Below are 24152 nucleotides of genomic sequence, written 5' to 3' on the forward strand. Positions count from 1 at the left end.
TCATGCTTTTGCTCTGTGACATTATGACTTTTTATTTTTTTTTTACACCACATTTAGGTAAAAAAAAGCTGAGAACAAAACTAAAAATGAGAGCGTTCAACATTTGCACCTTTGCAGTGTCCCTTTCCTGCTGCAGGCTTTGGATGCGCTGCTGCAGGGAGCTGCTGGTTCTCTGCTGCTGCTCCAAAGCAGACTTCAGCTGCTCCTGCAGGCGGTGGCGCTCGGCTGTCAGCTCACACATCTCAATCTAAGCAAAAAAAAGAGAAAAATTATAGAACGGAACAAGACTTTGAACAAAATAGGTAGAGAATTTTTTATTTTTTTTACCTTGGAGCTTTCGAGCTGCTGTTGGTTCGCTTCCAGCTCTCCTTTCAGAGACGCCTGCTGCATCATGAGGGAGCTCTCCTGCATGCATGAATACACGCAGGTATAATATTAGTAACTATTCTCAATATCTTCCAAGGCCTTCTCCAGTCACCCTTACTTTTGCTTTCATCAGAGCGGCACAGTAACAGCAAATCCTTAGGGATACACTAACAGTGACTCTAAATCATGTCACGGTCTCTGCATTAAACTGACTATATCAAGGCCTTTGTTATTTGCATGTTTACATTTGATCACTGCTGCACTTTGACAAATGGAAATGTCATGAGAGCTGTACAAAACAAAATTTCAATAAAGTTTGTCTAAAATAACAGAAACACAGACCTGTTTTTTGGCATCTGCCAAATCTTTCTTGGTTTTCACCAGCAGCTGCTTTATCTTCATAGTTTTCTCTTCCTCCTGGTCCAGCTGAGACTTCAAACTCTCTGGAGACGCATAAAATCATATCAGACATGTGCAGACATGAGACATGAGACATCAGAACGCCAAAACAGCAACAGGCCAGTTTTAACAGAAGATAATATTGTCAACCTAAACATCCTAAAGTCTCAGGTCAATCTTCTCTCACTAAATATTAAAGGTACAGTGGAGGATTTTCGTGAAATTTTAAAGGAGCCGCACTCTCCACTTAAAAAAAAAGCACATGCACAACCCTGTACCCACTCCTGAGAGGGAATGCCTATTAAACGTATGCGAGAGCGTGCACAAGCCCATTTCTCCTCATGCGCGCTCTGTTTAAAAGTTGCTGTTTGCATCGCTCATACAAGCTTACTTTCAAAAAGATTTGCAATTTTCCACTATGTCAGACTCACCAGCGGTAAGTAAAAATGGGGACGAACACCTAGGATGGCCTTACAACTAGGAGGACCACCTATTTTGATCAAAAAATATATCCTCCACAATACCTTTAGGTCTCAGGGCTTCTGACTGCTACATTTAATAAATGGGTGCATCCTAAACAATTAGAACTTTATCTAAATGTCATTTACTTCAGAAATCCATTTGACAAAGTCAAACTCACATAGACTGATGACACAAAGAGCTATACGTTTGAATAGTGGCTTCAGTTTGATAATGATGTTTTGATAAGGTTTGAAACATGGACCTTTTTCAAACTCTTTGAGAGGTGTTTCCTTACAATCCTTTCAAGCCTACAGGTTGGTTTAATAAAAAAAAATAAAAATGCTTTTGCTGAAATAGAGTAAAGCTTTGGGAATATATTCTTATCTATCAGCATGTTCCCATGTTAATTTGCGATTAAAGTCCAATCATTTTGGGTTTTATTGTTTATTATTTACCTCAATAAACATTGAATAAAGATTTTTTTTTTCTCCTATATTTATTGTATTATTATTATTTTTTTGCTTGCCACCGTTATGGCTGTTATTTCCCTGGCTCCATCCGTCCATCTTTATAACTGTTGTGACCTGAGCTGGACACCTCCTGTCATCCAGTGAGTAAATTAAGTCTATTCAGCAGCAGGAGGAACATTTCCCTTTCTCTAAACCAAATCTGACCTGACAGTGTAAAGGCAACCAGACGACTACTCAGAACCTGTTAATGAAAAAAATACATTCATCATTTGAGATTTTAAAACCTGAACATGCATCTCATACCAATCTCCTGTTTGTGGGTCTCCTGCGTCTGGCTGAGGGTGTTAATCTGGGCTTTCAGCTCCTCCACACACTCATCTTTCTCTGTCAGTTTTCCATTTAGTTCTTTCACCAGACGTTCGTAGTCGGCCATCTCCATGTCCAGCAGGGAGCTCTGCTGTGCCTCCTAGTGGCAAAGTCAACACACTACATCATGACTAAGAAGACATAATAAAAAGATGCATTTTTACTTACAAATATTTATCTTAACAGAATTTAAATTTTACATTCCTATAGTCTGTTTGAAGAGAGTACCATTTAATCATGTTCTGGAGATACTGTCTGATTGTATTGGGAATAGAGGAACATGGTTGTTACCTAGATCTACAAGGACATGCAAGGTTTCTAGTATAGACTCAGAACAATATGGTACTTGACCTTAAAAAAACCTTTGGTTTATTTTTAATGTCAGAATAAAATGCAAATAGATAACTGCTTATTAGACTCCCACTGTTAGTCTATGATAAAAGAATTATTAAAATGCAGGATCAAAAAGTACAACTAACTTCAGCTGAGGTTTATTACCGTAAACATATTTGCTTAAGTCTACAAAAAGAATCATCAATTAATAAACTTTAGGGAAATTTTTTTTCAATTTTAAAAGAGCTAATTTTTTATTTTTATTTTAAATTTTTAGCTGAATACCGATTTCACTGTAAAATCCTTTTAGTTATACCTAAATAAATCAGACTGGGAGAATCTAATGCCAACCAACAGTCTGCTACCTTCACCTGATAACATTAAACTAGAACATGTTTTTTTTTGTGTTTACAGACCAAATTAAGAAGGAAAATTTGTTAATTTTGATTATTAAAATGGAGAAATATAAAATCCCTGTCATTGGTCAGAGCCAGTCAGGAGAAAATTGGTTGATTCTAGGGATGCACGATATTGGGATTTTGGCCGATATCCGATATGCCGATATTTTAAAACTCATGTAGCCGATAACCGATATTGATACCGATGTTAAAGCTGGACAAAAATAAGTAGTCATTGAAAATAGCAGTTTTGTTATCCATTTCTGACACTTTGAAAAATAATATACTCAAATATATTTTCATATGCTGATATCAAATTGATTTTTAAAAACGCGGTATCGATCTATTTTACTTTCAAAATCTCGTGAAATTTCATCGTTTTGTTACAAACTCTCGCGATATTTTGCAAATTCTTGTGAAATTTTGTTGGTAAAATAGATCCATACCGCGTCAATATATCAACATATAAAAATATGGCCAAATTTTGTGAATTTTCGGGGGATTTCGTAGCATAACGATGACATATAGCAATATTTCATTAGTAAAAGAGATTGATATGGTGTTTTTAAATGGCAATATATCAGCATATGAAGATATTGTGATATTTTAATGTATCAATATTTTTTCCCTCGTCTTTAGAAGTTTTTAAGCCTGTAAAAAAGAAGATTTTGAGGAAGAAGAAGAAGTAGTATTATTTTTTTTTTTTTTAGACTTTAGAAACTCAGAAGCTGATGAAATATCGGGTTAAATATTGGTGGGGTGGCCGATGTCCGATATTCAGTTTTAAGGCCGATACAGGCTGATACCGATAGGGGGCCGATTATATTGTGCATCCCTAGTTGATTGATCTGTGAATCCCTAAAAAGATAAGATGCTTTTTACTCATTAAATGCTTAGAAATACTATCCACCATGTAAATAAACTGAAAAAAGTAAATTAATTAAATTAATTTATCCTGCACAATGCAAGGACTCTTAAATATAATTTTGGAACAAACATGACAAGAGCACATATCACGCTTTTTCTTAAAATAAAAGTGCATTACCAGGAGAAATTCAGTTTCACTGGATGAATCAACAAAGACAAAGTCAGAGCTCCAGGCAGCTTTCATGTATTCTGCTGTACTATGTAGGTCTCCACTAATGGAAAAGAAACAGCAGCTCCTTCTCCTGCAGGCTAAAGCTTTTTCTCAGGGTGCCACCATAGCTTCAGGCCGGCCATCTCTAGCTCAGTTGTTAGAGCTGACCCGAGACACACTCGGCCTGACAAACACTTGTGTTTTTGCGTACTTTGCGTAGCTGTTCCAGCTCCTGGGCGGTCTGCTGAGACTGCTGCTGCTGCTTGTGGAGCTGAGCTGTCAGCTCCTCCACTTCCTTCGTGGCAGATGACAGGTCCTGGAGGGGTAAGCAATCACTTTCAGCATGTCAGTAAACCATACCACTACCCCGCTAGATTCAATCAGATTAAATTATTGACTTATATGATCTAATTCTGGTGATTTATGAGCTGAAAATATATGTTATTAACTATGAAAGAAGCATTTCTGATTGAATTGGACATACATTTAAAGCTGGCCTAAAAATGTATAAGATTATTAAATACATTTGAACTTCCATCTCTTTTAATCTTTACCTTCAGCTTCTGTTCTTTCATGGCTCTTTCAGCCAGCAGGTCTCTATCCAGGCTTGCTAGCTGTTTCTGCAGCTCCTGATTCTTGGCCTCCAGCTGCTTCACTGTGCTCCTCATGGTCTCCACCCCGGCCAGGAGATCCTCCTTCTCACTGCTCAGCGTTTCCTTCTGCAAAAAGGATAACACTCATACTTCTATCTATCATAGTTTTTAAATCCAGACATTTAGGCCATTTTTTTCAGTATTGTAAGCCGATTTTGATTTTGCTCTAAAGTATGGATAGACCAAAGTTTTCCATCAATTTACTGCAAATATTGAATCAAATACTTAACCTGCAAAACACAGATGTTCAAAGACGTGGATAGAGATGGAAGGATAGATGGAAGGCAGCTGGAAGGATGAAATAAATACAGACAGATGCCTGATGGATATATGAACAAAATATGGACAGAAAACATATGGATTGATGGATGGATGAAATACAGGAGGACAGACAACTGATGGATGGATAAAAGAAAGGTAGATGAGTGATGGATTGATGGATGAGTAATAGATGGACAGAGGTTTTATAGAAGAATGGCTCAATATAGGAACAAATGGATAAACGGAATCAATTTAGGTGATGGATTCTGAATTTTAGAGATTCTGATTTCATATTTTGCACACCACTAGAAAGGTAATACAGTCTAGAAAGAGAAAACTCTGCTTTTGCAAGTTATTTATACCTGGAAAGGTCTGAGATTGAACCTTTTCCAGGTCTGGATGAGAAATAAAACAAAGTAATCATAACAGCCATTGTTGATTCTCTTCTCTGACAAAAAATCAGTAATTCCCACTATCATATACAGTTTTTCTTTTTTTATGAGATCAACAGACCATCTCTTAAAAAGAATAATAAAATAAAAACAGACATAAAAGAGGAGTTTATCTTCCTTTAGTGTTGAGTTTTTCTTTTTGGGAGACGTGCTTGTAGTCAAACACACCAAACCAAGGTGTTTCTGAAAAACCATCCATGCGAATCTGACATGAGTGAGCTCTGTGGGGGTTTTCTCCAGACAGGATCCTCAACAAGCAGCGGCTGCAAACGTCTCCAGGCAGCTGTCAGCCAAACACTAAATCAATGATGGGTAAACGGAGACGTACGCAGAGATCACTAACTAGCTTCGCCGCGCGCGAGCCCACTGAGAACCTTGGGCTCATAAGAAACCTCAGGAAACGGCGACGCACCAGAACACAACAGATGGAAGCTATACCTCGCTCCATTTACCTGCCTGTTCTCTCATTGGAAAGAGACAGTTATGAGCTTTTGAGGGGGGGCAGAAGAGTATATATATACAAAAACAATTTCTCCCTTGCTCACCCAGTCACAACTGATGGCCTATTTGTGGGTGCCGGGCTCCAGATATATCTGGGAAACATGTAGCCGGCTAAAATGACTCTGTAAATCATATGGAAACTGAGTTATGCTCCCAGTATTGCCGGACACCGTCTCCCAGCTAAGATTTACAGCAGGCTGAAAGCATTTTGTTTGTTGCATACGTGTGTAAGTGATTGAGTGTGTATCCCAGTTACCTGTGTGACAGCACTGCTGAGTCGCTTGGTCAGCTCAGCAATCTGTCTCTCTGCAGCCTCCACCTTCTCCCTCTCCTTATCCAGTAGCTCGGTCTGCCTGTCGTAATCTATCTGCAGGTTCTAAACACACGCACACGTCTTCAATATTCATTACCGGAGGTCGGTTGAACAAGTCGGTGAAGGCAAACACTATGCATCACACATATCAGATGCATTTACGTTTGGCTGTGGGACAAAACTTTCATTAGACACAACAGAGCGCTTCCCTCTTTAACAGAGACACAGCTGTAAAGGGAGCTGCACGCTGGAGGGCGTTTATGGACACCGCTGGGAGTCATATCACCTTTTCTCTGCCTCTGCTTTCCAATTAGCTACAAACTGTGTTTAGAAGGCATGAGAAAAGGAAATGAATCAAATTTGTTGGTTTTATTTTAAGCCGATTCGCTTTAAAAAAAAAGAAAAAAAAAAAAGGTGGCTTTAGGTCTGCTTTTGCAAATCTATAGATTCACAGTTTTGCTAATTCTGTTTTATTTAAATACTTTCAGCTTAATAAGATTAGTTGAGGTTTGTTTCTTTCTCAATTAGCTCTACGTCTGAACTTTACCCCCATTAAGCTGCTCTTAAACGTGATCTGCTGTGGGGTATCAGAGTAAGGGGGAAAAAAGCAAATCCAGAACCTTGAGAGAAGCCAAGTTTTGTAACCTGTCAAATATAGGAACCTTTGTAAATTGGTTCTAATGAACACAGACATTTTCCTTGGAGTGTTTTAAAGGCGTCTCCAGCACCATTAGGAGTGCACCGATTGATCAAACATAAAAGGATTAGGATCAAATTCAGTACATCCTACCTTATATCCTTCAGCTCCATGAATGATATCTTTCATTGAACTGTTGTTTTTTTCTCGCTCAGCTTTTAGTGATGCTACTTCCTCCTTGAGGGTAACGATCTACAAAAAAGAAAATGCAATAAGTTGTAACTTTAGTATTGAACATTTATTAGATAGTTGAAAACATAAAAACCTCAGAAAGATTGACGCATCCATAACAAGAGACAGTTCACAGATTATTTTGGAGCCCTAAAACTAAATAAAACTAAATATGTTCATTCCCTGTTGATGGTTCTAAAATTAACTTAAGGCTGGGATTTTTTAGAGACAGGAATTTAATTAAAGGTTTTATAATTATTAAGAATCTCACTGCTGAGGAAAGTATGCTAAGCTGATTGTAACTCATGCAACAAATAGCTGCCGAACCAAGATCAAAGTATGAAGAGTTAGAATAAAGACATCCACATCCGACTTCAGCGAAACACTGTAAACCAAAAGGAGAAATCTCACTAACTGCTCCAAGATGAACCACTTTGGAAAGATTTACTTTAAGAAAAGCTAAATATCTAGCAGAAATGATGATAAAAAAAGAGTCTCAATGTAATGAATTAGGGTGCATGTAGCTTCATACTTATTATTAAAGAGATAGATACACATTTAGTCATTGTTGCTCTCAGTTTTATATTGAGTTCTCAGCTGATGCCTTTTTATTAATGTGTTTATCCTTTTTATTTTGTTTAACACTACAGTAGCATGACTTCGCCTGAGAATGGGGACTATATGGGCACTAATGGTTAGTGGGAGCCAAAGAGAATACTCTATGTGGTACCTAAGTAATTCATTAAATCAATTAACAGAAAGAATATATATATATATATATATATATATATATATATATATATATATATATATATATATATATATATATATATATATATATATATATATATATATATATATAAGTGGGGGGATAATCAGTGCATACGTCTTAATATAAAAACAAAATTCCCCTCGGCTTAATTGAATAGTTGTGAGAAAGCTTTAAAGAGAACGGAAGGGAAACGTAAAAAAAAAAAAAAAAAAAAAAGAGAGTTGCACCACAAAGTGGAGTTACTGTGTAAAGTAAATAATAAAGCTAGGCTTATAATACAAAAACATTTTAGAGTGAAAAATAAATGCCTTTTATGATTCAGAAGTTCCTTTATTGCAGGGAGAAAAATATTTTTTTGACCCCCTGCAGATTTTGTTAATTACTTTTAAAATGATTTTCTAAGCCAGTAACAAAGAAATTATAAGTCCGACAATCCAAATGGAAACAGAGAGAGATCAATTTGGAAATAAAAAATGCATAAAAAAAAGCTTTACACCTACAGGTGCTGGTCATAAAATTAGAATATCATGAAAAAGTAGATTGATTTCAGTAATTCCATTTAAAAAGTGAAACTTGTATATTATATTCATACATTACATACAAACTCATATATTTCAGATGTTTATTTTGTTTAATTTTGATGATTACAAATGACAACAAATGAAAATCTCAAATTCATCATATCAGAAAATTAGAATATTGTGAAAAGGTTCAAAATTGATGGCCCCTGGTGCCACACTCTAATCAGCTAATTAACTCAAACCACCTGCAAAAGCCTTTAAATGGTCTTTCAGTCTAGTTCTATAGGCTACACAATCATGGGGAAGACTGCTGACTTGACAGTTGTCCAAAAGACGACCATCGACACCTTGCACAAGGAGGGCAAGACACAAAAGGTCATCGCTAAAGAGGCTGGCTGTTCACAGAGCTCAGTGTCCAAGCACATTAATAGAGAGGCGAAGGGAAGGAAAAGATGTGGTCGAAAAAAGTGTACAAGCAAGAGAGATAACCGCACCCTGGAGAGGATTGTGAAACAAAACCCATTCAAAAATGTGGGGGAGATTCACAAAGAGTGGACTGCAGCTGGAGTGAGTGCTTCAAGAACCACCACACACAGACGTATGAAAGACATGGGTTTCTGCTGTCGCATTCCTTGTGTCAAGCCACTCTTGAACCACAGACAGCGTCAGAAGCGTCTTGCCTGGGCTAAAGAGAAACAGGACTGGACTGCTGGTGAGTGGTCCAACGTCATGTTCTCTGGTTTGGGGTGCCATGTCATCTGCTGTGTTGGTCCATTGTGTTTTCTGAGGTCCAGGGTCAACGCAGCCACATACCAGGAAGTTTTAGAGCACTTCATGCTTCCTGCAGCTGACCAACTTTTTGGAGATGCAGATTTCATTTTCCAACAGGACTTGGCACCTGCACACAGTGCCAAAGCTACCAGTACCTGGTTGAAGGACCATGGTATCCCTGTTCTTAATTGGCCAGCAAACTCTCCTGACCTTAACCCCATAGAAAATCTATGGGGTATTGTGAAGAAGAAGATGCAATACACCAGACCCAACAATTCAGAAGAGCTAAAAGCCACTATTAGAGCAACCTGGGCTATCATAACACCTGAGCAGTGCCACAGACTGATCGACTCCATGCCACGCCGCATTGCTGCAGTAATACAGGCCAAAGGAGGCCCAACTAAATACTGAGTGCTGTACATGCTCATACTTTTCATGTTCATACTTTTCAGTTGGCCAACATTTCTATAAATCCTTTGTTTTTATTGGTCTTCAGTAATATTCTAATTTTCTGATATGATGAATTTGAGATTTTCATTTGTTGTCATTTGTAATCATCAAAATTAAACAAAATAAACATCTGAAATATATGAGTTTGTATGTAATGTATGAATATAATATACAAGTTTCACTTTTTAAATGGAATTACTGAAATCAATCTACTTTTTCATGATATTCTAATTTTATGACCAGCACCTGTATGTCGCCCTGTGTTTCATGTAAAAATTAAAACTATTTTTAGCTTCAAACATGACGTCCCTCTATGGAAATCTTAGGTGGCCGAGAGGTTCAGTCATTTAAATAAGAAATGTTTGACTGGGGACACGTCCAAGAGCTGCAGGACACTGGACCTCAGGACTTTACAGTTCCATCTCTGAACTCAAATCCCTCCATTTTTGGGTAAATGTTCTCTTTAATGACTCTGAGATATTAAGAGTTCATAGACCAGGCCTGTCCACTAGAATCTTAATGTAAAGGGCCCTTAATTTTCCTTATCAGAGAATTGATGTCCAAAAGCCAAATGTTCGAACTAAAGTGCCAGAGGCTGCATTTTCTCCCCAATATAAACATCAAAATGAACAGATGCTCACTGGCAATAGTATCAGAGGCCAAGATTTCAATTAATTCACTCATGAATATGGTGAAAATATCCAATCCAATCCAACTTTTTTTATATAGCACTTCAAAAAGCCAATAGGACCAAAATGCTGCACAAAAGCAGAAATAAAAAAAATAAAAAAATAAATCAACTAAAATTAATAAAAAAAAAAAAAATCCACTAAATAAGTATAATGCCAATATGGAAAAAAGAAAAAAGAAAAACACATAAAATCAACGAACAACAACCTTCTTTTGAGGATTAAATGCCAGAAAGAAAAGATGAGACTTTAAAAGATATTTAAAAAGGTTCAAAGAGGAACCCTGACATGCAATGGCAAACCCTTCCAGAGTATGGGACCGGCTACAAAGAAGGCCGGGTCCCCTCTGAGTTTACACCTTGTTGTATGTACTGACAGGAGTAATTGGTAGGCTGAACTAAAGTAAGGCCATTTAAAGACTAGAAACTAAAAAGAAGTGAACCTTAAACTGGGGATATATGTTCAAACGTATGTGTCCCAGTTAAAATTCATGCAGTAGCATTTTAAACAGTCTGCAGATTGGCAACTAAAGATCTACAACATATCACTATCTCAAAATTTCCTTTGCGATTCAACAGTTTTTGTTGAATCGCCTCATTGGGACATAGACTATTGTCTGCATAATGGTGAAAAGTGACCCAAAGCTTCCTAAGAATGGATCCAAGAGGGAGCAGATAAAGAGTTAAAAGAAGACAGAACCCTGAGGAACCCATATAAAAATGGAGCAGTGGAGGACACAGAATCTCCCAGACTGACATAAAATGTTCGATCACTCAGGTAGGACCTGAATCACTGCAGAGCTGTTCGTTAAATTCCCACCCAATGCACTAAAATCAAGATAAAAGGGTATAATGATCCACTGTATCAAATGCTGAAATTTTGAAGTTTTAAATTTAATTTAGGTTTATTTTTTTACTTTTGTTTGCAGCCATTTGAGGTATTTTCACTATAAATAATATTGACCATTATTATTACTATTATAGTTTAATAGTGTGGAGTAAAAATGTTGAGCTATGTCTGTTCTTAGCTTCACAGGCTCCATACGAAGATCATGAGAGATAATAATGAGTTGACACAGCCTCCTTCATGGCATGAAGGGGAGGACTGCTGTTTTCTGGCCAATGAAAGATAAATTAACCTAACTGGGAATGGCATTGATGAACTGAAGTTGTTTTTCCTCCAAATGTTCGTGTGTGAGAAAGTTCTTTATGCAGGGGTGGTTCCATGGGAGAGAGAGTGTTGGGATTTTGTAAGGTATAAATGTATGTACTGAGGTTGCCCCAGTCGGAGCTCTCTCCGTCTGAGGACGTTAAATAAATTTGAACATCCTCTTGCAAGAGTCTCAGTTTCTCCTCAACTTCACGATAGTCATTATCATTATTACCTCCAACTACATGCCCCTCAAACTGCCAGAAGAACATGCGATCTCTCATTTAAATTGAGCGCCAAAATGGAACCTATTTACATGTCTATCTTTGCAGATCACCTCAATATGCCCACAATTTGCCCTGGAGTGCTTCTTGTTTGGAGTCTTTGAAGATCAGGCCCATAGCGAGGCTAAGAACTGGCAGATCTGTAACTGGCTGAGCATAATGTGTGCTCCACATGTAAACATAACCAATCCAAGGAAATCTGAATTCAGCCTGAATGTAGAAATTCTAACCCTTGTTTTTTTTAAATGCATAAAACTACCCTAAAAATTAGAAACCATCGACTTCGTTCTCAGAGAAACTGAGGAACTCCACCATGAAGAACTTTCCACACTGTATAATCTTTCCTGTAAAGAAACACCACATCCATGTTCCTAATAAAAATAATAAGTCTCACATCAAGCTTTTAGATGTGATAGAAGTAATCAGACTACCTCCTTCTTGCTGTTGTCCAGCTCCTTCTTTGCTTTAACTGCGACTGCCTTGATTTTGTTGATCCTCTCGTCCTTTTCTTTGATTTGGTTTTCGAGGAGACCTGTGGGAAGATGAAGTCAGAAAGTCTGAGTGGAAGCGTTCAACAGAAGGTTGATTACGTAACAGATTTTGAAGGACTGCTTATTGATTTAAAGAAAATGGATGGGAGAAGTCGTCGCACCTAATTTCTTGCTCGTCTCGTTGGCTTCGTTTTCCTCTGAGGTAGCAGACTGGGAATTAGATTCCTGTGAACCGAAAAGAGAAAAAGGTTTCAGATGTTTTGCTTAAACCAGAACGATATCTTTGCTGAGGAAGGTTGTTCATAACCAGTTGTGATGAGATGTTCCACCCACCTGGAGGGCGGTTATTTCACTTCTTAGCTGGGCTACCAGAGAGTCCTTCTCTGCCAGCTGGGTTTCCCATTGCTCCTTCTCTTCCTGAGCCTGAGAAATTTGAGCCTGGAGTTTCTGGTTCTCATCATGAATCTTCTCATTAACTGACTTCATATCTTGGAGATCTCTCTGCAGTCCCTCTACATCTTTTACTACCTCCTCCAGATTCCCTCTCAACATGTTCCGCTCCTTTTCCAGGTCTCTGATGTGAGCCTCCAAGTCTGTTTGCATCTCCCCTCCTCTTTTCTCAGTTTCCAACTCTCCAAGGTTTCTCTTCAACATATTTCTCTCCTTTTGGAGCTCATCGACACGTACTCGGAGCTCTTCAAGCTCCTCGGTAGACTTGTTGAGCGCTTCAGATTGACCTTCCTCCAGCAGCTTCACAGAAGCGCTGGCTTTGTCTGCCTCCTCCATGACTGACCTTAACCTCTCCTCTAGTTGTTCCTTTTCAGCTCCTCTCTCCTCCAGCTGAGCCTCCAGGTTTGCCAGCTTGGAGGCCAGAAGCTCCCCGTCTTTCTGAAGCTTGGAGATTTCTGATAAAGCCTCCTCCCATTTCTGATGGAGCTCATCCTTCTCTGTGGAGAGCTGCTTGATTCTCAGCTCCAAATTGGAAACCGTCTCCTCGTGAATTGACATCTTCTCCTTTAGGCTTTCTTCCAGCTTTTCTCTTTCCTCATTTAGATGTTTTATCTTATTGTCCATTTGTGTTCTCAAACCTTCCACCTGCTTGCTTTTGTTCTCTTTAAGTAAAAGTGCTTCTCTTTCCTTCTCCACCATCAACATCTCAATTTCTTTTGTTTTCTCATCAATCAATTTTTGCACTTCATCTTGTTTGCGCTTGAGCTGGTCTTGCAATTTATCCCGTTCTTCCGACAGCATAGAGACCATTTCTTCCAGGTCTTGAATTATGTTCTCCTTCATCTTCAGCTGGGATAAGATCTCTTCGTTCTGAGTAGTCAGCTCCTCCACCGTCTGTTTTAAGGTTTCTTCTTCTGTGGATGTAGAAAGTGTCTGTTTTTCAGCAGGGGGGTGCTCTAGTTTTTGCTGAAGGTCCTCCATATTCTTCAGCATGTTTTTCTCCTCTGTGACATCAGTCAACCTCATCAGTAGCTCATCTCTCTGTTGATTCAGCTGCTCGATCCTCTCCTGAAGTTCTTGCACCGTGTTGGCTCCCTTTTCTTTCATGGCGATGTACTGTTGAACAAAGTCTTTGGTCTTCTGTCCCAGCTCTGTCTCCACATTCTGAAGTATGTCTCTCATGTTCTGGCACTCCGCTAAGGCAGAGTCTCTTTCTCTAGTTAAAGCCTCACATCTGCTTCTCAGCACCTCATTCAGGGACTCCTGGTCACCGGCTGATGTGCTAAATGTGTTTTTTAGTTCTGCTTGAACTTCAGGTTGCTCAGGTTCAAGCTTCACCAAAACCTCAGTGGAAGGACTATCTCTAATCATTTGGAGCTCATCGATTTTAAACTCAAGCTCCTCTTTTTCCAGCTGGAACTCCTCTTTGAACTTCTCCAGCTCTGCCTCCAGCTCCCCCTTCACATTACGGAGCAGTGTGAGCTCGTCCTGCAGCATGGTGTTCTGAGACTGAAGATCATCCAGCGCCAGCCTCAGCCTGCTTGAGTCGCTCTCTGCTCCATCACTCTGAGCTTCAGCCGGTTTGCAGCCAGACAGCTCCAGCATTTTGGCGATCCCAGAACTACGGTTGGGATTCTCATCTTCCTCCTGAACATCTTGCAGGTGGCTGTCTGCAAAACACAGAATAACAATCTTATATCTGCCAATTAATTCATTTTACAACAACTCTGCATCAGTTCTGTTAGAGTATTTACAGCCATCTGTATTTTAATTGTGTGGGGTGCTCCAGGCTTGAAGTAGGAGTCAGCTTTTCTTCAAAACTAGTTTGTTGTTACTTAGAAGCAATTGTCCATTTTATTAGGCTACATCATTATATATTATGCAACTCTGCAATTAAAAATTACATATTTATTCGGTGATGACAGAACTACCGATCATTACACCTGCAGCTGGTGTGTCAATAACAGGGGACACTGCATACCGAGTTACCGACAACAAAGAACAGTCAGTGAATTCTATGTGAAATCAAGCTACTGTTGAAATAACATCTGGAACAGAAAATTGATAGAAAGTTAGACACATAGACTCGCATTTATATAACTTAATGTTGTTGCACCTTGGCTTTGTTGTTACATCCAACGTGAAATGTTAGGGTTTGAATGACTCTGTCAAATTAGAGGTTTGCCATCAGTGAATGCCTTCCAGTCAATGAGTCGATGCAATCAACTGGTTTTCCTTAGACAGAAAGCTTTGAGTCAATCTGACTGTTTGATCTGGTTGAATTGTCTCTGTAAAGTGCTTGAGATGAGATGCTAGTAGATATTAAGTCATCCAGGTCATAGTAATTCCAAAAAGCTTGCAATATCCGATACTGGGCTTTGCCTCTGAAAGGGGGCTAACAAAGAACCCAAAACGACTCCCCATTCCTAAAAGGCGAACCCATTCTTCTGGTTCAATTCACATGTTTTTGGGCTACTATATAAAAGCTTCAAGTCAACCATAATTCTGACATTTTTAATTGAAAAAACTTCCTGGATGGGAAGCAAAATGTCTTCAAACCTGGAATCCAAGTCCAGTGGATTGTTTTTTTTTTTACTTGAGATGACATGTGCTTTGAATTAGTGCTATATTAATAAACTGAATTGAATCAACATTTTTACTATATGTTGTATGAAAGAGATGGAATGTGATAAAGGGATGAAAGATGTAGTCTGGAGAGTACAGGTTTGCATGAGTATTAAAAGGAGATGTTGGAGAATTGTGTGTCTTGTTGGTCGATGGTGAACTACTATTACCAATTTACACATACTGTACCTCTTGCCTCCAACAGTGGTTTTCATCCACTGTTTTTGGATCTAATTATTTTAGTTTTTTAATTCTCCAACTATTTTTATGTCTATAACAGTGGAACCATGTCATTTACAGCTCTTGTGATTTAATCCCCACTGACCCTATAATCGAGCCTCTCAGCTCTCAGAACCATGATCTCTGAACTAGTAAAGTTTTATTTCTTTGTTTTTTTCTTTGTTTGTTTTGTGAATGGCAAGCATGAAAAGTCGTACCCTTATATTGCATGAATGGGGCAGTAAATATGCAGAAATATATTTTCCAGGCACGAGCACTCACTTATTAACATGTGGATGCATCAGGTTTGCGAGGATCATTTACAATGATTAACTGAAGCTAAGAATGTCTTTTGAATCTGATGTGTCGCGTAGATACAAGCCCATGGTAGGATAAAAAGTAAGAGAAATTCCTCACCACAAGGATATAAAAATGATGTTACAGGCCCACAGTTTTCTGTGTTAAATAAATTTTTTGGTGAACTGTCTGTTTGAAATAAAACTCAGTTCTTATTCCTTCATCTTTGACTTGTCTGCCGTCATCTTTGGTATTTATGTTTACTGTCGTAAATGTTCTTTAATAAACTTTTAAGCATTCAATCATTTTTATTTATGATGATACAAATTTCATACAGATGGACAATTATTTTTTGCTAAAATACATGTGAGCGACAGTGGTGTCAGGTGTAGGAGTTTGCCCTGAAATCGAAGGAATGACGTTTCAAGCCCCTACTCGCTTCTGTCAGTGAGCCCCAGGGCAGCTGTGGCTACAGTGTAGCTTGTTACCATCAGTGTGTGAGTGTGTGAATGGCTGAATGTAGTGTAAAGTGCTTTGGTCAAGTCTCCTGACTTGATAAAGAGCTATATAAGTACAGGCCATGTACATGTATTGATCACACTTGATTTTATTTAGGGTTAAGACACTAACTATGTAATCACACTACAGTGTTCAGTCTAAGATGTAGGACTGTTTAAAAAAAAAAAACATATACAAAATAATTTCAGAATTAACCACCACTTTGTGTTGGTCTGTCACGTAAGCCGCCCAAAAATTACTTTGACTTTTTTGTTTGAAATGTAAAGTTCTGTTTTATCTATTTTTTCTAAACCAGGAAAGAACCACTAAATAAAGAAAAACGGGGTTTAAGCTTAGCCCTAACCAGATAAGTTAAACCTAAAACAGAAAAAAGTAACTTCACTTGCGGTTTACCTTTTAAAGCAAGCTGCTCAGTCAGCTCCTCTGTGAGCAAAAGGAGACGATCCCTCTCGATCTCACAATCCTCCTCCAAAGCTCTGATTTCCTCTTCATGCTGAAGAGTCTTCTGAGCGAGGTCCTCCTTCAGATTCTCCACCTCCTGCTGGGCCTTTGTCAACTCCTTTTGGTAGTTCTCCTCCAACTGAGCCATCTCCTCAGACTGTCTGTCTTGGATCGCCTTCATTTCATCTCGAAGGGCTTCCAGTTGAGATTCGAAGGAACGTTTGACTTCTTCTGCTTTCTCTTCAGCACTTGCATATTCTGCTTTGCGCTCCCTCTCTCTTTCATTCTCCCTTTCTCTGTCTCGTTCCTCTCGCTCTTGGAGTAACTTCTGGAAATTAGTTACTTCTTTCAGGTGTTTGTGTCTGGATTCCTCAATGCTGCATTCTAGAGTTTTGATCTTTCCTAGGTGGTCTTCCAGAACACCTTGATGTTTGCTCTGCTGCATTGCAAGATCCTCCTGGAAATATAGAAAAACCATAAACATGACGACCTGCGTTCATCAGCAGAATTACAATGCAGAAAATCTCTCAGATGTGTTGTGTAGTTTTTCACCTTGGCTTGCTGTTTAGTCTTCTCTAGCTCTTTACGTGAGAGTGTAAGACTTTGCTGGATTTCAGCTTTCTCCAAGAGTAAAACATCCATTCTTTCAGTCAGCTCCTAAAACAACAAATACGATATTATCATTAAATATGAACATATTTACTTTTACAGCAGATCTGGAGATAATACTATAGACACAAACCTGTATCAACAAGGCATCCTCTGAACTTTTATCAGTATTCTTGGATTGTTGCCTGAGGGATTCAACTTCTTTTTCCAAATCTGGCAAAACACAAAGAGCAATGTCACAAATTTGAGTCTCTTTGATCCTCACAGACTCAAAAGCACCAACCAATCATGAGTTAAAGAAATACCTGCACATTTGGTCTTCATCTTTTGCATGGCGGCTATCTGTTTTTTGGCATATTTGATGAGGTCATCTTTGGACAATGTGTCCAGCTGCATAGATGGAGCAAAGAAAAAGAGGAAAGCAAATGTTATTCACTTGTAAAAACCCTAAAACTGGAGGGCTCCTTTGGATGAGAGGTGAAATATAATGAAAATTAAGTTGGATGATATGGCAAAATCTTATATTTATACATTTCTTAATTTCGGTTGATACAACATGGTTTCCATATTGATATAGAACCATAAAACCTCAAAAAGACCAAGAAATCCCGCAATAGATGCCTGTATAAACTTAAGAGGTATTTAAATCTCCTCCAACATTACATTACTTTAAGAAAAACAAAAACACATAAAACTACATAAGACAGAGAATGTCAGTGAGTGACAATTGTAGTAATGATAGTCTGTAATGTATATTGAAGTATTCAAATGTGTTCAAATGTTGTATCACCGATATACTGAAATATTGTCCAAAGTTCAAAATATGATCAGAGTAAAAGCTGTGATCTACCTTTGACTTGGGGGTCCCTGATTGGGATGGAGTCCCAGCCTCAGCTGCAGCACCACCAGGATCCTTAAAAATAAATAAATAAATAAAAATAATATTATATATATATATATATATATATATATATATATATATATATATATATATATATATATAAACACATATTAATATTTTTTACAACATCTCACACATGGTATTAAAATCATAACATGTGCCAACATTTATAATCCTTTGATGCCTCCCTACTTTTCGAATAGATCTATCTAGAGTAGAAAATAAAACGTTGCCTCTTATTAATTCGTAATATTTGAAGTATAGATCTAAATATTACAGATGTGGAAGACAGAAAATAAACACTGTTATTATCAACCAAAGAACGTCGTTTACTTTACATGAAACACTTTTATTCAAAGTTGTCTCTTTTCAGATAAACTTTTAAACAGCTCTGAGTTTTGGTGTCTTTTTAACACCAGGATCCTCCACACAAAGTTGACAGCTTAGCTAAAGCTAACTGCTCGACAGTAAACATTTACCTCCATCTCAGTCGGCTGTTCCGCTTCGCCTCAGTTCTGTGTCACGGAGGGAGACAGCGGGTACAATGAGCACTTCAGTCTCTATCTGAGATTACAGTCAGTTTTGAAGACATTTAGCACGGACACATTTTATTCTTGTTGGTTCAGAGATACTAAGCTAAAGCTAAGAATCACTTCCGCAATCGTCAACCAAGTGACGTCAGAATAAATTACGCGGCGCGTTTAAACCGAGGAGATGCTGTGTTCAAGCAAAAGTGAGCGATTCATATAAATGGTTAAAGATTACAACCCATTTTCTAGCTGGCGCAGTTATTTGTTTTATGAAAGGGATTCGAGAAAGTTGAGCAGTGAATGAGATGCATGGGGACATTAATGAATTTAAAATAATAAAAAAATATAGTCTAAGTAGGTTGGGGTTATTTCCCCTTGATTAAAGGGGATAAGGATTTTTTTCAGATTGGAATAAGTTCATTTGTGTCCATATTAAGAAAAAAAAATCTTCAATTCAGTTCAGATTATCTATATAGCACCAATTCACAACATATCATCTCAAGGCACTTTACAGTCCACCAGATCATACAGTCCAATTGATTTAAAAATTTCTATCTAATGAAAACCAGTTGACTGCATCGACTCATTGACTCAAAGGCAATCTTTCACACTAACTATGTTTGTAGCGACAGTGGAGAGGAAAAACTCAAATTTTAACAGGAAGAAACCTCCAGCAGAACAAGGCACATGTGGCCCCGTCCAGGAAACACACAGCCAGGTGGATGAGCTCCGAGCCAGCTCCCATGTCAGAGGATGAAGAGAGCACATCCAGCCAGTCACAGTCAGAGAAACAGGACTACACTGAAAAACAGGCTGATCTCCAGCATCTATAAACAAAGGTGTTGATGGCAGCAGCACAGCTGATATTTCTCTCCAGGATGGAGTCACAGCCAAACAGGAACAGACCAGATGAAGCTACTATGAGAAAAAGCAGAGAGATCATAACGTTAGAGATTGAACTAACAGATTCTGTAGAGTAGGAGAATAGAGATAGAATGAAGAAGGATGATGAAAAAGGGGTCCCTATGTCCTCCAGAAGTCTAAACCTATAGCAGCATAACTATAGAGATATCTCAGGATAACCTGAGCCTCTCTAATTATAAACTTTATCAAAAAGGAAAGTTTTAAGTCTACTCTTAAAAGTAGACAGGGTGTCTGCCTCATGGACTAAAACTGGTAGTTGGTTTCACAGGAGAGGAGCCTGATAACTAAAAGATCTGCCTTCCATTCTACTTTTAGAAAGTAGAATGGAAGTTTTTCCAGGTTCCTAAATTCCAGGTTTTTTAGTCCAGCCTTGAAGTAACAAATGCATGGACTTGGTTATTTCAGGTGCATTATATCTATTTACATTATTTTAAGAGCATCATTCCTTTGGCAGATGTGTTTATTCACCTGCTCAAATTAAGGCCACATGAACTTTTAAAAGAATATTTTTCATTTTTTTTGATGGATTTTTGCTGTGTAACTCTAAATTAATTCGTTATGATGATATGCAATGTCAGACGAGATTGTTACTGATTCATCCCTTGAACCAATTTAATACAGTGGCTGGACAATTTTCTTCATAAATTATTTGATATCATATTTTAATCTTTAGGAAGCTTCAGCCACATCGACTTCATGGCTCACTCAATATACTAAGAGATGCGCTCTTTTGTCCTAGTGTTTTTATTGTGTGTTTGTTATTAATTTTGTTCTGTACCTCCATGAAAAAATATCAGCCAATCCTATTCCCTGTTGGTCTAGAACCACTACCGATAATACTGCTTTGACATTAAGGTAATTATTCCCTAAATTGGAGTTCATATGTTGGCGTGGTCTAAAATCTGCCTTTAAACCCTCTGTTTTGACTAAATAATAAACATTCTACTCACCACCCCTGAAAGTAAATAAAAAAAATTAACAAATAATTTGACTGAAAGTTCTCCACAGCAATGCAAAAGAGTGATCAGCAGTTACTGAAAATGTCAGGTGTTTTCATAGATGAAGGCACGATTAGTATAAGAGTCAATAACTTTTCATAAAAACTCTTTTTTGTTTGAAAAGGTAACCCAATTATAATTTTCTCTGAGATGAAAATGTATTTTCTTATATGAAGTTTTAGGAGAAAAAAAATAGTCGAATATCAATTGACATTGTTGTCATAGCTGCCACATAAAACACATGAGAAGGAAAATATGAAGCATGCACTGTCATGAAATATGAGACACTGAGAAAAGCCCTAAATATTTATTTCAAAGTTGTAATTTTTCAGTCACAGTTCATGTTAAGGAAATCTGCCCAGAGCTGTCCTGTATCAACCGGGTTGTTTTGGGATGTTATGGAGAGGGGATGATATTTGCCCTCGCCCTGACATAAGGGCTGTCATAAACTCACTGAAGCTTCTGTATTCTCATCACATCTAGTTTTATCTGTTGAATATGGAGGCCGTCTGTTTTGACACAAGTGACGGAGGCGCCAATGGGGGCAACTTAGCTTGATGCCTCTTATGCTGACAAGGATGGCATGCTGTGAGCAGGGGGCCAAAAGCTCAGCTGACTCGCTGTCTCATCTGGAAGTAACCCGCCTGGGTCAAACAGACCCATCCATCAACAGCCCCTCCCTTGTTTTCTTCCAGCGCATCTAAGAGTATTTTGCTGCCATTTTTCTCCCCCCACTCATGGCCGTCAGTCAGGGACGCCTTTGCAGTAATATAACTGACACTGGCTGGCGTTCGGGGAGTAATGAATGGCCTGGGTGGGTCCATCAGGAGGAGCATAGACGCACTTTCATGCAACTGCCTTTCTTTATTTCTATCTCTCTTCGCTTTCTTCCGTTGGTTTAGTCTTAACAACAACCACATTTCAAACCAACACAGAAAGCAGGATACATTCATCTTCCACCCCTACTGTCTCTGACCTCATCTCTCTTCATTTAAGCTCAACATGATTCTTTTACAGATGATGTTAAAGAACAAGAACAGAAAAAACTAAACTTCCAAGTCATAACTTACTATTATTGCTTTTTAATTTAATTATTCACTTAATTTGTCACAGTTTTTGATATAATCTTAACCAAACAATTCTTTACAGACGTTTCCAAACAGTAATTACAGGAATAATTCACAATAACTTGGGATTTCAAATGGTTTATTTGATCAGCTTTCTTTGAGAGTGAAATGGCTGTACTAAAAAAAAAAATCTATACTTTAAAGAAACAAATCTTTTCCCTGTTGGTGAGGTCCCAAATGCAGGCAGGAGGCAAGAAGAATGGTTTAGAAGTAAGTTAGTAAAGAACTGAAAAAAAAATAAATAAATCCAGAGAACATAGGAAGAACTAAAATGGATCTATAGTGTGCTAACATGATACAAAAAATAAACAAAAAAACAACAGAGAATTAATTATCATTGAGCAGTCTTTAACGAAGAAAGTCACAGGTGTGTCTTTATTCTTGGAATGAATGGGAAGCATCTGGTGCTAAGGCACTAAATCAACCACAAAGAAAACAGGGAAGCCTGGTAATTAAAAGTCGATTGAACCGGGACAGAAATGAACCACTAAGAGCACATTTTGGATGATCTAAGCGGGCAGGGAATGTACCTCAAAAGTCATGGGAACAGTGTATAATAAAGCTAGGAGAAAGTGTCAGTGCTCACAGGACCAACCTTGACTTCTTTAGAAAACTCTAGATGATGTAGGCAGACCTCAATCTAATCAGAATAAATAAAAAACAGTCATTGGATGGTTGGCCTCAAGCCTCCTTAAGGAACTCAGGGCCAGGGTCTGAATTAGGTGGGCCAAGTTCATCAAACCCTAGAAAATTGGAAAGCATTACTGGGTGCAGTGGGTCAACCTTAACCTCCTCACCATATTGGAAAAAAACACTTGAAGAGGTGTCCTCTGAAGATATGGCAGATGCTAGTCCACAGGATAGACACAACTGAAGGATATTAGAGTGAAGATGGTAAATATAGATGTGAGAGTGCTGGCTCTGTTCAAGGGGAAAGACAAGGTGAGGCTGCTATGATGTAGATCAAGGACCAATTTAAACAAACCACAGAGTATGTGCTTAGCAGTCTTTTTCTGGATTGTCTAATTTAAAAACTTCTTATTTAATTTAATCATGTTTTCTTTTCCTGTGATGGACTGGCGACCTGTCCAGGGTGTACCCCGCCTCTCACCTGTAGAAAGCATGGAATGGGAACCAGCACCCCTCGCAACCCCACTTGGGATAAGCGTGACGGAAAATGGATGGATGGATGGACGGATGGATGGATGGATGGATGGATGGATGGATGGATGGATGGATGGATGGATGGATGGATGGATGGATGGATGGATGGATGGATGGATGGATGGATGGATGGATGGATGGATGGATGTTTTCTTTTCACTATGGGAAAAAAGCCCATTCTTTGTCTGGTATTTGTCATGTCATAAAACATTCAATACATTGTAAAACCAATTTTAAGAAGATGCATAGTATCTTCATAATATCTAAGGTGGGTTTTTTAGTACAGTAATAAAAAAAACCCTTGTGTGTCTGCATCTTGCTTTATAAAACCTTATATGTTGCATTTTTACACCCTGGAAACAGACTGGCTGAAATAAAAAAATGAAAGTACACATCTAATCTGATAATTATGCCAATGAGGATTTTTTTTCTTACCTCCACCATAGCCATAACTTAAGAAGATTTTGTTGAGTTTAAATTAATCTTTGAGGTCACATCAGTTTATTAAGGCAATAATCAAAAATATTCCACTTCTTACTTTTTTTGTTGAAAAACATTTTCTAAAAAAACAAAATCATTATTTTCTATTCCATCTTAGTAATTGCTCAGTTTTTGTGCATCTTACAAATATACCAATAACTATACATGCACAGAACTCAAGGTTTTGATTCTATACATCTGTACTTGTCCCACAAGCTAATCAAAAGGTGACTTTGATGGAAGCAAAGAGGAGTTGTTGTGTCGGGAACTCCTGTGGTGTGATTGAAGTCTCTCAGTGGGAATCAACAGGAGACAAGAAAGACAACTGTTGATTATTTGTCTTTGAAAATCCTTTAGTATTGACTTCTTGGGCATGCTAACTCTCAATCATAATTGACTCTTGATTATTACTGAATTTTGAATTTATTATAGTTGTACATAATGTATTTAACCAGAGCTGTAAGCCTGATTATATTGACTATAAACAGTGAAAACACTATTGTCCAGCTTCTAAAATGAGTGAATTTTAATACTTGTACACGTAGATATTACAGGCATGTCTTTATTTCAACTACCCACTTCAGAAAATCGATTTGCATTTGAATAATTCTGATAATAATGCCACTTTTACACAGCATTTACCCCCCTTAACTTTTTCATTGTGTCCTGCATTTGTTTCCTCCCTGACATTTTACCTGTGCAGACTGGCAATGCCATTAATAGGGTTGACATTCTAACATATACCGTTGACATTTTAATATATTAATGTGGAAAGTGAACCTCTCTGTTTGTTCTTTTCACTGCAGATGCCGTGAGCAAGA

The 24152-nt window shown here is 38.1% G+C and overlaps 1 protein-coding gene across 1 annotated transcript in view; it reads right to left on the minus strand.

The window, feature by feature from the left end:
• The window catches only part of LOC119777492 (GRIP and coiled-coil domain-containing protein 2), a 31853-nt gene extending 13081 nt beyond the window's left edge, over positions 1-18772 (minus strand). Inside the window, exons 1-17 of the mRNA XM_038276389.1 lie at positions 18588-18772; positions 18058-18120; positions 17513-17597; positions 17341-17420; positions 17151-17255; positions 16551-17055; positions 12381-14167; positions 12209-12272; positions 11988-12088; positions 6843-6941; positions 5996-6115; positions 4427-4591; positions 4084-4188; positions 2001-2163; positions 709-809; positions 328-405; positions 110-247 (exon numbers count right to left, since the gene is read on the minus strand). Coding sequence (XP_038132317.1) covers positions 110-247; positions 328-405; positions 709-809; positions 2001-2163; positions 4084-4188; positions 4427-4591; positions 5996-6115; positions 6843-6941; positions 11988-12088; positions 12209-12272; positions 12381-14167; positions 16551-17055; positions 17151-17255; positions 17341-17420; positions 17513-17597; positions 18058-18120; positions 18588-18593 — 3765 coding nt within the window. The 5' untranslated portion in view covers positions 18594-18772. The remainder of the gene's footprint in view (positions 1-109; positions 248-327; positions 406-708; positions 810-2000; positions 2164-4083; positions 4189-4426; positions 4592-5995; positions 6116-6842; positions 6942-11987; positions 12089-12208; positions 12273-12380; positions 14168-16550; positions 17056-17150; positions 17256-17340; positions 17421-17512; positions 17598-18057; positions 18121-18587) is intronic.
• Between the last annotated feature and the right edge of the window lie 5380 nt (positions 18773-24152).

Source organism: Cyprinodon tularosa, unplaced genomic scaffold, assembly GCF_016077235.1.
Source record: "Cyprinodon tularosa strain WSP-4 unplaced genomic scaffold, ASM1607723v1 ctg124, whole genome shotgun sequence".
NCBI lineage: Eukaryota > Metazoa > Chordata > Actinopteri > Cyprinodontiformes > Cyprinodontidae > Cyprinodon > Cyprinodon tularosa.